Below are 13766 nucleotides of genomic sequence, written 5' to 3'. Positions count from 1 at the left end.
AGGTATGATCTCACAACCAATTCCTCGTGCAGCAAACAGTTCACCAAAGTTACTAAATACAAATAAAAAGACAGTGTTACTGTTTTGTTTTGCTTTTTAATAACAAAATATTTTACAGATTAAAAGTACAGTATTTTCAGATGTCTATTATTTTAAAAAATCACCGCATCGATTTAGTAAGCTTAAATACAGAAAACATAGGCTATGCAAAAACGTCAAATTAAAGAAATTCAGTTGTACTATCCTGCTTTTCTTAGAGAACTTGAACTTGCCTCTTGCAAACCTTTGTCAGAATTCTATTTAGAGATACCACTTCCTAAACCAAATGGAGTGATGTTTATTCCTCAGATTTTCACTTACGTATTTATTTTACTAATTAATTTGGCCACACCAAAGTTTGCCTTCTCAGGGCTTGAGGCAGACAATCAGTTGTAAACAACATAACTCCCCCACACACCTACATCCTTTAATCCACTTGAAATTGCTGGTGACACTTAAATAAACATTGCATCCTCGTTCTGCATCCCTCAACAGAAGTCAGCAAGCAGAGTCCCATAATTGATTGGTTCTGTTATAATGCCACTGCACGCTAGTACTGAAGGAAAAGGATTTAACAAAACACACAGCATGAGAAGTCTGACATAGCAGCAGTGCACTGAGTTGTTTGTTGGTGCAGAAGGCACGCGTGAGCTGACATTCCCACTGCTGGAACTCAAGGAGTGAGCAAACATGAGTGTGTCACAGTCAGTGTGACAGCATCCCGCACCAAGGGTGATGGAAGCCTCTCTCATCCATGCCATATTTAAAGACACTACTCTATACTGCTTGCATCTGGCTCACGCCAGCCTGCAGTTCCCGCACAGCCACCATGGGAAGCACTTCTGGTGGGAGGATAAAAAACGCTGCCTGGTACACAGTGGTGACCCAGCCCTGCAGTGCTTGTGCTTGTGCAAACAGCTCTGCCAGCACAGACAGAACTTTAACCAAACCCTAAATCAATAACACTGCCTGCCATTGGAGAGAAGGTTTCCAGCCATGCTGATGCACAAGCAGCTGTTCTTTACAAGCAAAACTGTGGAGTAAAACTACAGAACAGAACAGAAGAGTTTGTAACAGGAAAAAAAAAATTATAAATGAGGAAATTTTATACTGACCCTCAGCTGCAGAGAGATTGTGGGCTGCCAGACAACCACAGCTAGGAGAGTGCTTGCCTACTATTATGCAAGTTATCTCCCTGGGCAAACTGTGCTGGGAGCTGTGTATAAGCAGAGCTAGTCCACATTCCTTAGCAGCAGCCCACACCTGTTCACAGGAGATGGAACTGCACAAAGGATTGCTGTGCCAAGGGCTGCATGACATCCTTTGGATGGGAGCAGGGCTGAACTGACCAGTCAGCCTAGAAACGAGTTCTCTTTCAAGAGACTTTGGCTGCTGAATAAATATAGATGCAGTATGTTATTGATATTTCTAATGCATTGTTTCTTGAAAAAAAAATAATATAGATCAGTTTTTGGCAAATATAGATCTATTTTAATAGATTAACCCTGTGCCTTAAATAAATTCCTGGAAAGCCTTTTTCCCACTGTGGCTTTCAGTTCTTTCATTCTGTACAACCATTTCACTTTAAGTTCTCCTGGCAGAACAAAGAACCCTCTGCAGGGAAAGAACAAATCAAAGCCACTTTGTAAAGTTCAGAAAACACAAAAAGTGCCATCAGTGGAGGAGGTAGGTCTCACTCAGGAAACCTCGTACCGGTGTTATTTTTATAGGTACAGGAAGGAAGCAATCACGGGCGAAAGAAGGATAAGGGGGGGTCTGCTTTCTGTAGTTAGCAAATTATTCCTACAGGCCTGCATTATTTAGTTGCATTAATTATTTTATATATATATGTATAATGTCTTTTCTCTACATATAGGCGCGGGGCGGCGCGCAGTCTCTCACGCACACACCGCACACACCGCGCTCACCGCTCGCAGCCGCCCGCTGCCCCCGCCCCTAAGACGCCCGGCGCCGCCCCGGCCCAAGGGGGAGCGGCGGCTCCCAGCCCGGACGGCCCCGTGTGCCCGCCCTCGGGACAGGGCGGGGGAGAGCGGCCGGGCGGGCCGGGGACGGGTGGCGGGGCGATGACGCGCCGGCGGGGCGGGGCGGGGGCCGTACAAACGCGCTGGCGGCGAGCGCCGGGCGCCGCTTCCAGGCGGGCGAGGCGGGCGGCAGCGGGCACTCGGTCCGCCGCCGCTGCTTCTATCGCCGGGAGCTCTTCCCACGGCTGCGGTACCCGCGGGCGCCCATGGCACAGCGCGGCGGGTGCTGCCCCACGGCTCCGCGCCCCGGCGGTGAGTGATGAGCGGGGGTCCCGCGGAAGGTTTGGGGTGCGGGCGAACGCGGAACCCCGCTCGCTCAGACAGCCTCCGGGAGGCATCGCTGTCGTGGAACGAGGGGAGAAAGAGTGGGGAGAAAATGGGGTATGCGGTCAGCAGGTCTGTCTCGATCTGTTCCCTGGGCAGTCTGTTTTCTTTGCACCCGGTAGGTGATGTGTCGGAACGACAGAGGCACGGCAGGCGGAGTGTCGGGCGTGGGAGCGGCGTGGTGGAGCGCAGGGCTTCTACCTGGCGGCAGGGCAGCTTGCCTTGCTCCGCTCAGCATCTCTGCTCCGTTCCCACGGCAGGCGCTGGAATCGGGCAGGTGCAGCGCGCCCAGCAGGAGGGAGGGGTGGGCTCGGAGCAAAACCTTCACTAGAGTTCACTTCTGCTTTGCCTGTCATAGGTGAGCTGCCCGGAATAGAACAGCACAGGCGATCTTAGCGTGTTCCAGGGCTAAAGATGAGAGAGGTTCAAATTTGGGGGGATGAAAAATGCTGGGAGGCTGCAGTGGCAGTCTTGGTCTGCTCTTGTCTTTCAGTCCTTGATAAGGGAAAAGCTAGATACAGGCAATTCCACCAGCTTTGTTGGCTGGGAGGTAATGTAGAGGGCTGTCCTCTCTGTGCACGTAAGTTGAGGGCTTTTGCTGTTCCAAGACTGGACCTCTTTGAGAGAGCAAAAATATCTGGGAAGTCTCCTGAATACCAGTCTTGAGTGTGGTGGAGATGGGGCACCTGCAGGGACATCCTTCTGGCATCGGAGACCCCTTTACTGCCTGCTCTTACAGCGAGCCTCTGCAGTGTGTGGCGAGAGGCATGCTTAGTAGAACAGGTTCTCTTCAGTATATGCCCATAAATTGTCTGGCTTTCAAACTCCATATGCAAATGATAAAATATTACTATATTTTATTTATTCATATCTGCATACGCAGATATATATCTGCCAGCATTTCTTGCGCTCCTGAACAAGTGCATTTCCCACCCTGCTCAGAAATGAGCACCTTTCAGTAAAAGTGCAGCTACTAGCATCTGCTGTAGCACTCTCACTCATCCAGCCTTTCAGCACCCACCTTTTTCTTTTTTTTTTTTTTTTCCCCTTTCCCTTTTTGGAAAATGCAGTTTTTTTGATAGTACACTGTCAAATGAGTGCCTGCAGTAGGTCAGTACCAAGATTATACAGCTGAAGCGAAGCCAGCTGCTGCAGTGGAGAGGCACTGATTTAACAGAGTGAATTCCAACCCTAGAATTGCCAGGTTCTCATCCATGCCCCCTCCTTGCAAGGATGTTACCTTGGTTATTCTGAATTAACCGTAAAAATGCACGGACATCACACAGAATCAGAGTGCATAAAAAACAGTTTTCTAATCCATAAGAATATGCGCATGAAAGAGGAAGCCAGAAATGTTTTTAGCCTATTGACCAGCCTAGGATTTCTCCCTTCCCACCCCCAGAAATGCCACCCAGAGCCAAGAAGCTACTGCAGCCCCAGATGGATGCATTTCCCTGAGAAGTTTTAATAATTAGAGAGCGAGAAAGCTGTAAATATCCCTGGCCAGCCTGGGATGGAAGCTTCAGCTGGGTCACCTCGCTTCCCACTCCTGAGCAGGAAGGTTCCCTCCAGGTCACCACGCAGTGCTCTGCTTGGTAAAAGGATTGGGTTAGTTAAGTCTAATACAGGGACGACCTCACCACTGCTCTGCTGCAGTATTATTCTGAAGTTGAGTACCAGGAAGGAGGCTGATGGAAATCAGCTTTGAGTATAACCTGGAAGATTACTTAAAGGGTTACTTACCTTTTTTTTTTCCTTTTTTTTTTTTTTTTTCTTTTGTTTCTATTGTCACTTTCAGTATATTGCTGGTGTTTGAGACAGGGCCTGCGTTGGTAGAGTGGTAGGAAAGTGTTGCTTATCAGGGGTAGTGGAAATGAGATTGCCTCGTGCACTGTGTATTGCCTCATGCACTGTGTATTACGCTTTCAGTACGTTCTGTTAAGGTGAGCCTTTGTACAGAAGGGGGGCAGGACAGACAGAGCTGCCTTTCACACAGATTGTTTTCCTAGGGAAAGGTTTGGTGAATTAAAAAGCAACTCTGTGCAATGCATTTCTGCCTCTTCATTAGGTCATGACTCATTTCTGAGGGGAACTGAGGCAACTTCTGCATTTTGAATGGAATGTTTGGGCTTCTGGGGGTACAGGAAAGGCAGTGATAAAGCATGTTTCCCTCTCTTTATGGGAAAAAGTCCTGCAAGGTGCTAAGCAATTGCTAGAAGAAGATGGTAAGGAGATTCCATATTAGTATTCAGTTCAAAAAATTCTGTGCATTCCGAGCTTTTTCAGGTTTATTTTTATTCTGCTGTAATGTCCTATTTTCCTTTTACCTGCATGAGGTTCTTTGGAATGTAGGGTATTCTCTCTTCTAAAAAATTTTTATGATCTCCTGGCATAAAACATTGCAATGGTCCCTTCTGACCTTAAGAAAAAGAGTACAGTGTTATATATAACCACAGTCTATTATAAATTTTCTACTTTATTGCTCGCACTGGAGCTGAACTCCTTCTTTAAAAGGGACAAACTGGTGCCCTAGCTAATTTGTATAAACTGTATTTATCACAGCAGGTTCAGACATGGAGCAGATCTCAGCCAAAAATACTTCCTATCAAGTCAACCTTGCTCAGCTTGCTAAGTTCCCCTAACCAAAATTTAGGGACTTTTTAAGAAATACTTTCAGAGTCTTGGTGCGTATAGGTAATATGTCTCCCTAACTGCACTGAAATGATGATTAGATTTCTTAACATGCTGACTATAAAAGTGAAACCCGTGGCTTAATCTCTACTCATTGTACAGTATATTTTAATATAACTCATGGAATATAGTCTAAGGAATAGATGGGCAGTATCACTGAGGCACTGTAATACGATTAATACAGTTTCTTACCTTTTCACCTCCCCTCTTAAAACACAGATAGCTATTTTTAATATGTAACAAGGAGATCAATAGTTTATGCCCCTAGAGATCTATGGCTTTGGTTGTATGCAGTTCTGGTTAATGTAATACAGTTGTTTCTGTAACACTCACTAAAGTAGGCAATTGCCTGCAGTTAATTAGTGGAAACTAGAGTTTATGCATTTCATTGGCACATGTTGCTTTAAACTTTTTTAAAATGTAATTTAAAAACAGGATGTGGGGTAAGTGTGGGAAGCACCTCTTCACAAAGAGGACATTGGGAGGCCATTTAACAGTTAAAAACAGCAAAATATATATTTACAGGGTATATTTTGAAGAAAATAAGATGCTTTATAAACTAGATCACATGGAAAAAAAATATATATATTTGCTCCTTTTCTGTTCAGGAAAAGCTCTTGACTGATCTGTAAGTGATAGCTGCATGTTTGGTGCTAATGGGATACAAAACGCTACTTGAAAGAGCTCATATAAACAGCTAAGGAATGTATCTTAGGACAGACACCATCCTCTCTTAGAGGGGTTGAATATACACTGTTCATTTCAATGACCTGATGAGTTGCAAGTACGCTGGAATTGATCTAGTTCAGTTTTCTTAAAATGCATCTCTGAATACAAATGTTCAGATTACTGGCTTTTCATCAGTACAGAAAGGTATTTGTAGAGTTACCTCAACTATGGATTTTTCTCCCAACAGAAGAAGTCCATGTAGCAGATCTGTGAGCACAGCTAGTTTTAACCAGTGACATCAATCTGATTTCTGAGTGCCCAAACTTGTAGTTCTAGGGCAAAGGGAAATGCCAACCCACGAGCTGTCCTGGGGTTCTATCCCATCTGCAATACTGAGAATACCTTGAAGAGCAGAATGTCCCCCTCTGATTCTCAGTTCTGATCTCCCTCTAGAGACAAATCTCAGCAACTGATCTGTAGTTCTCAATTGGACCAGCCTGGGTTTTTGCAGATGTATGTAAAGATCCCTCCAGTGAAGGGCTTCAGCTCTGCAAACAGCAAGTGAGGATGCCTGAAACTTTAACGTGGTTTTTCTCAACACCTGGGGAAAACATAAAACTGCAGTTTTTGTATAATGAAGTTGAAGACATCTCCATGTGCATGGAAGAATTCATGCAGTCATCTTTCTCACAGTCACTGTCCTGGAAGCAGATGTGTCCATTTGCTCTGCTATACCTCTTGGTGTGTTGATTGTTTGTTTGTTTTGTGAAGTGTCTGCTGTCAGGTTGCCAGCAGCCTGTATCTCCCACTTAGGGCTGCCCTACAGATGGTCTGCCCTACTTATTTTCCTTCCTACCTGCTCTGGCAGCCAACTTGATGTTCTTTGGGAAGTTCAGCTCTGAATGCACCCCACACCACCCTCAGGCAAAATGAAGTTATCAATCTTATTTTGTTAAAGCTAATAAAACTAAATGTTATATATAATTTAGGTAGTTTATGCCATCTTATTGAGAGAAGATAAACATACTGAGGCATTAAAATACCATGCTAATGTGTTAAGAGATAATCAGAAGTCATAAAATAGCTACATAAATTTCAAAGAGTACTGTAATATGCTTAAAAGTCATTGAAATATGACAGCTGCACCCTTCATTTTGTTTAGTGACGAAAGGTTCAATTTATTTCCAAATTGCTATTACTTTGGGGAGAGTTTTTAATCATGAAAGCTGATCTGATTGGCACTGTCCACACCAAATCTTGTTGAATAAATAATATGGTACATTTTACTAATCAATTGGAGAAAGCTGAAGAAAAGCTTAAGAAAAAGCAATTAGACTTCTTGAATAGTCTTGGTATAATCTTCAAAGCGTCATTTAACATAAACTGTTTCTTTTACCAACTTGCTCGCTTACTTGTAGCAAATGCAATGGTAATGACTGTCAGTTAAATTTTTGTATTAATCTGAACTACAAAGTCACCGAGTGCAGTCATGTATGCTCTGCATGACTTGTGGAGGCAGTGAAGAGAATTCTTAAAGCAGAAAAGTAATTTGGCAGAGTGGCTGCTATAAAATCTTCAGTGCATGCTTATTATTGTTGAAACAGTTTTTCAGACCCACAAATTATAAAGCTATGGAATACACGTTTGCATCATTTTATATAAACTGCAGTAATTCTAGCCACCAAATTGCAGATCTGTTCAAAGCATTGAAGAGGGCAGAGAGAAGAAGGCTGAATGACAACCAATTTACATGCAGTTTTATTCCTGGACACTGCTTAGCCCACACAACATATGTTTTGTGCTGAATTTAGAGAAACACTCATGTCCATTGTGTTGCATTAGTCTAACACAACGCAATAACTGGTTCAGATCTCAAACCCGTAGTGTTTGAAAGAAACAAAGGAGTCCAGAAGGAGAAAGCAGACAAAGCTTTATTGCTCGCTAGTGAAACAACAATAGCTTATATATTTGAAATGGCGTAATTACTGACATGGTTCATTGGATGTGCATAAGGACAGTAAATGCTATGGATTCTGTGGGAGTATTCCAGGAGTGGAACAGAATTCATAGCATTCACTGCTTTCACACTGTGGAACATTTGATGCATTCCTGATCTGCACCTAAACAAACAATTGTGGAGGAAAAAAGAAATCAAACTCTATATGGCTGAATTATAGGACACTCTATGTTCTTCTGAGTATCACGTTGCAACTGAAAGCATTGTTTTGTTTATTTAAAAAAATAATGTCCACCCCTCCCCCTAGGTATTTCAGGTAAGAACAGGAAGACTGAGGCTCAAGGGAATACTTGTGATGTGTCCCTCGATACCATACCTGTAATATCTCACAAGTGAAGAGCATTGCCAGCTGAAACAAAAGTAGATTTACGGTTAAGAGGCACTTTTAACCAGACCTTACTTCCTATGCTATGCTCAGACATAGAAAGGCTTGAATAACATGGAATTGGTGGTGGAGTACTATGCAAACTATGAATTTAAAAACAATCCTAATGCATTTAAAAACAATCCCAAATAAAATAACATTGCTAAGATCACTTTGTGATCACTAAAACACTTAGTGTTTTCTTATTAATGTTTGAGATCAGTAGTTAACCCTAAGTTAACTACTTCTCTTTCCAGAGAAATAGTGCTCATCATATAACCCAGCTGAAAGCAGAACATATTTCAAATTGACTGCGATAGAAATAAGGGTTCCTACCATTAGGTTTTAACTCCTTTCAACATTAATTCAACCTGTTCTCTGGAATCCTATTATGCCTTTCCAGTAAGGTGTTAGGACAACGACTCAGGCTTACTATTTATAGAACTTGTAACTCTTAAAATATACTCTACAGTAAGTGGCTATTCCTTTAATCTGTGACGTTAAAATTCAAGAAGAGTTGATGTTTTGTTGCTCTTATGTTCTCAGCTGCCTATCGGATACTGATCTAATTAGGCCATTTGCTCAGACTACTATTAAATATAAGGGCAGAATATTTAGTGAGGACATCAGCCATGTATTTACCAATACTGAATTATTTGCTGTCCAGTCTACAACCATCACCCCCCTACCCCCTCCCCGCATGACAACTTTAGTGAGGTGCTAATAACTAGGATTATTTCTTTTTGAAACTGAAGTAGATTTAGTTGAGAACAGCTAGTACAGGGAAAGAGCAGTAAATTGACAGCTGAAATGGAGTTCTCTCAACCACATAAAAATCATAACAGAGACAAAAAATGGAAGAACAACAAATTTCTCTGCCAACTTTTTTCATGATCAGACATCATAGAACAGCCTAGGGCACAACTTTGTGTCCAAGACAGGACGTGGCCATGAGCTCACAGCCCATAGGCATCCAGAGAAGCACAGTTCTTTTGACTACAGATTCATTGAGGCACACTGCTTCCCTCTCCTCCCAGCTTTGATTTCTGCTACCTAACAATACGACTGCCTTGTAGCTCTTTACAAGTGATTAGAAAAGGGAAAGCAGGAAAGTAATAATCAGTAGCAAGCATAAGGAAGCCAGCCTGCTTCATTCAGGATGGAGTCATGACCTCTGTAAATGCAAAGCTATCAAACAACTTTCTAGATGACTTGGAAACACGTCATTAGTCCCTGTCACACTGGGACTTAGCTTATTGTGGAAAAGTCATTAGCTTCTTTTCAGATTCTCTGGAGAATTTCCAAAACCTAGCCCTTGCTGTTCCTCAGGTTGTTCATACGTAATTTATTTCAGCCCTCATTAGTACAGTACGCATTGTTCTGAGCTTAAATTCATAATTACAGTAGCACAATAAGGCAGAGAGTCAGATGCTCTGCCATCATGGCTTCCACTTCAAAATGGAGTTAGACAATACCACAACACTTACGATACAATAGCACCAGCCCTCCACTGAGCTTATAGGACTTACAAAAGCTTCCAAATCTAGAGAGCTGTTATACACAGCCAGCTCACAATGTGACCATTCAACAGATCTGTTATGTGTGAAGCCATTTTAATTTCATTTCAAGCACTGCGTTTAAAATCCTGACCTTTACCTTAAAGATCTCTTTACTTTAATAAACAAATAAAGGATAAAGTTAGTTGTTTACATCAGACTGGCTGCCTGACTCTGGAAATTACCTTCAGCAATATTCATTGCCTATTTTGTCCATGAATATTTTGACTGGGACCACCGCTTTTAGTATTTCATTAGTGCAGCCTTGCTATAGTCTATAGTTTCACTTAGAGCCCTTCCTAACTTATTTCTGTGAGAATGTGGTTTTCTTGCATTTCTCTTCATATCGCATGAGCCTTTTGCCCTGGAGGCTTTACTTTCAGGTTCCTGTCATAACATAAATTCATAGAATGGCTTGGATTAGAAGGAACCTTATAGATGATCTAGTTCCCTTAGGAGACTACATGACCTTCTTTGAGGAAGCTTCCTTGTTCAAGCCCTTTGTTTTTTTTCTAAAGTAGACCTATTGCACATTTAAAAACAAAAAAAGCACCCTTCAACTCCACTGAAATCAAATTTAAAAATAATAAAACTCTAAATCATGACTCTTAGAAAGAGATTGAGAATATTCATGTCTCCTGGTGACTCGCAGTCATTTTTTCATGGCGTTATTGTATGTGGCTGTCTTTAAAGAATTTAATTCTCTCTAGTGATTTATGAGGTAGAGTTCAGAAATCTAAAGAAGTTGGTTCAGTTTTGAAAATCAAAAGATGCTTGTAGTGTGGCTTTAGTACTAATATAGCTGAGTATAAAATAATGTGCCTGTCTTATTTTCTTTTTTCTTTCTTTCTCTCAGAAAAGTTTCTGTCTGAGAAATACGCATCCACTCAGCAAAACAAAAACAACTTTTAAAGGCTGTTCTCGGTAGAAATCACTCCATGCCCCATTACCTGCTTGAGTGAAACCAGACTAAAGAAGTTCTGTCATGGCAGCTTTTCTGCTGGGAGCTGTGCTGCTCATTGTTCAACCTCAGATAGTGCCTTCCAGACCGGCTATAAATTCAAAGGCTGAGACTTCTGCTCAGTCTGCTCAGAGAGAGCTTTTAAAGAAAACATCTCAGAAAAATGACTTCAAGGAAAACATTCATTCTAATGGATCATGCCGGCAGTTGCCACAGACTATCATTATTGGAGTGAGGAAAGGTGGAACAAGAGCTTTGTTGGAGATGCTGAGTCTTCATCCTGATATTGCTGCAGCAGAAAGTGAAGTCCACTTCTTTGACTGGGAAGATCACTATAGAAATGGATTGCAATGGTATATTAATCAAATGCCATTCTCTCATCCCCATCAGATCACTGTGGAAAAAACTCCCGCATATTTCACATCACCTGAAGTGCCTGAAAGAGTTTATAACATGAACCAATCTATGAGACTACTCCTTATTTTAAGAGACCCAAGCGAGAGAGTACTGTCAGATTACACCCAAGTGTTCTATAACCACATGCAGAAGCACAAGCCGTATCCCTCCATTGAACAATTCCTGATTAAAGATGGTGAACTCAACGTGGACTACAAGGCAATAAACAGAAGCTTATACTACGTTCACATGCAGAACTGGTTGAAGTATTTTCCCCTTGATCATATCCACATTGTAGATGGGGATAAACTAATCAAAGATCCCTTTCCAGAAATAGAGAAGGTAGAGAGATTTTTGAAATTATCACCACAGATAAATGCTTCGAACTTTTATTTCAATAAAACTAAAGGCTTTTACTGCCTAAGGGACAGTGGTAGGGAGCGTTGTTTACATGAGTCAAAAGGACGAGCTCACCCACAAGTAGATACTCGGTTACTTGAGAAACTGCATGAGTATTTCTATGAGCCTAACAAGAAATTTTTTGAGCTTGTTGGCAGAACATTTGACTGGCACTCATTTGTGGCAAGTTAGTGGTAAACGTGAGAACCTATGTTCTGGTGTAAATTTAAAAAGGGCATTTAAGCTATAATTTATTTGTAAAAATTCATAAATACTTCTGTACAGTATTAGATTCACAATTGCCATATATACTAGTTATATTTTTCTACTTGTTAAATTTGAAAGCATTTTGTATTGTTTTTCATGGTTGTTAACATTGTGTATGACGTGTCTATATGAAGAAAGTAAATTATTTCACTGCAGAAGATGCTCTCTTGAGAATGTGTTGTCTTTTTAATAAATAAGAAATTCATTTCAACAAAACCCTTCAGAATTATTTGAATACTTCAGTCTTTCTGAACTTTATCCTCTGGTTGCTAATGAATATGCTAAACTTTCCATTTCTACTTTTATTGCTCTAAATTGTGGTCTAATAATTTCTTTTTATCTGAAAATATTCTTGTAATTTGAAAATTGTTCTATTCTGCTTTACAGAATTTTTTCTTGATAATGTGGTATTTATATGTGTTGGGACATGCACACCTAAAGGACAGTGGAAAACTGTGTCATAAAGCACATTAACAGCTGTATTTACCTTCCTATTTAATGCTGTAGTAACTGCTTCTCAAATACTTTGGCAGAACCCTACTAGTTTCACGGCAAACTTTTAAAGATTCTGTGGGGAGCAGCTCATGAAATCAAAGTTAAGTGCAGAAATTGATTTATCTAAAACCTTTCTACAGTCTCTGAATGTATATATCCTTCATTATGAAAGAGAGAGGTTTGAGAGAAGAATATAAGCAATATGGGGACATTTTAAAGGCTGCTAACTGCTGTTCCTAAATTTTATGACACATCCTTTCCCACTATTGAAAACCAATGGTTACATAGAAAAATTAGCTGGTCTACATTCCAGTAAGCAGCAACTTCATTCTTATAAATATTAACACATTTTTACTGTATTGAACACTTCTCAATGAGTTGAACAGCTGCTTCATGTAACTTAGAAGTGCCCACGGGCTACTATTCAATTAATCTCTTTCCAGGAAATGTAAAGCCAAACTTTGGATCCAGCCTCGGGTACCATGGAATTAACTCAAATTCCAGGAACTTTTATTGTCTTCCATCTGCTAAAAATGGAAGTTAGATGCTAGTACACTGGTAAAAGTTACAGCTTTTCCTATCTATGTTAGTTCTGATGTTCCATTAGACATCAATTTCTGGCATTAGAGTTAATCCTGTTTCCACAGAAGGCTTCTATAGTGCTTTCATTATGAGCTAATTTTCATGTTATGATCTAAAACATACCCTTTGAACATTCAGTGGCAATATCCTGTACATTTAAACTTGTTACTGATTGTTTCAATCCTTCATAAAATTTAAATAAATGTAGATAGGTTAATTTTTCCCAGTGAGATGGTTCAAACTTGGGCACTGTGACAAGGTACCCTCTGGGTGTAAGTATCCCATATTATGCTGCTTGCATGAAAATTTGCAGATGCTTCCCCTCTATATCCCACTACTTGTGCACCTGCCCAAGCTGTATTCAACCTCAGAGAGGTTGTTGGTGTTTGTTTCATAAAGTAGACCTTTGATGAAAGCCTACTATGAAATGGTATTGTACTCAATAAAATATTTTCTGAATTGCATCTTTTTCTCTTTGTTCATAATTTTCTAGTTTGAAAGATGAAATTAGGATTCAACTTCAGTTTAGTCTCCAGTTAAATGTTGCTTAAGAGTTCAGTTGCAGCCCAGTGGATCCAGTGAAGAGCAGTTGCTAGCTGCTGGATTGTTGGCCTGCATGGTCCATTGCTGGGTCCACTCAGAATATACAAAGAAGAGTGGATAGTTTCTGCTGGCAACAATGTTGCATCCTTGATAAGGCAGATACCAAAAATAACAGGCTTAATTGAAGTACCAACATGGAAAACAGAAACATGGAGAGTTTTGTGTAAGGAGGAACAGAAGAGATTTTGCTATTCATTATCCTCCCATTTCCTTGCTAACTCTGTAGGAGCCATCTAGACCTAAAAGATTTTGGCTCACAAGAAGGGCTCTCTCCTCAATACAGTCCCACCTTCACTTCTGTCTTGTAGTCCGTTTCACTCTCTACCTTCAATAACTTTCTGCTGGGAAAGAAAAAATTCTG

The 13766-nt window shown here is 41.0% G+C and overlaps 1 protein-coding gene across 1 annotated transcript; it reads left to right on the top strand.

Annotated features, from left to right (window-relative positions):
• Positions 1–2250: 2250 nt before the first annotated feature.
• HS3ST1 (heparan sulfate-glucosamine 3-sulfotransferase 1) lies at positions 2251–13266 on the top strand. Its single transcript, XM_042812526.1, has 2 exons — positions 2251–2333; positions 10559–13266. The coding sequence occupies exon 2, from the start codon at positions 10688–10690 to the stop codon at positions 11648–11650; it is 963 nt and encodes a 320-aa protein (XP_042668460.1). The 5' UTR covers positions 2251–2333; positions 10559–10687; the 3' UTR covers positions 11651–13266.
• The last annotated feature ends 500 nt before the right edge of the window (positions 13267–13766 follow it).

The sequence above is a fragment of the Centrocercus urophasianus genome, unplaced genomic scaffold, assembly GCF_019232065.1.
Source record: "Centrocercus urophasianus isolate 14NV4802_14NV808 unplaced genomic scaffold, USGS_Curo_1.0 seq_13, whole genome shotgun sequence".
NCBI lineage: Eukaryota > Metazoa > Chordata > Aves > Galliformes > Phasianidae > Centrocercus > Centrocercus urophasianus.
The sequence above is the reverse complement of the archived record's forward strand: the minus strand, read 5'-3'. Positions and strand labels throughout refer to the sequence as shown.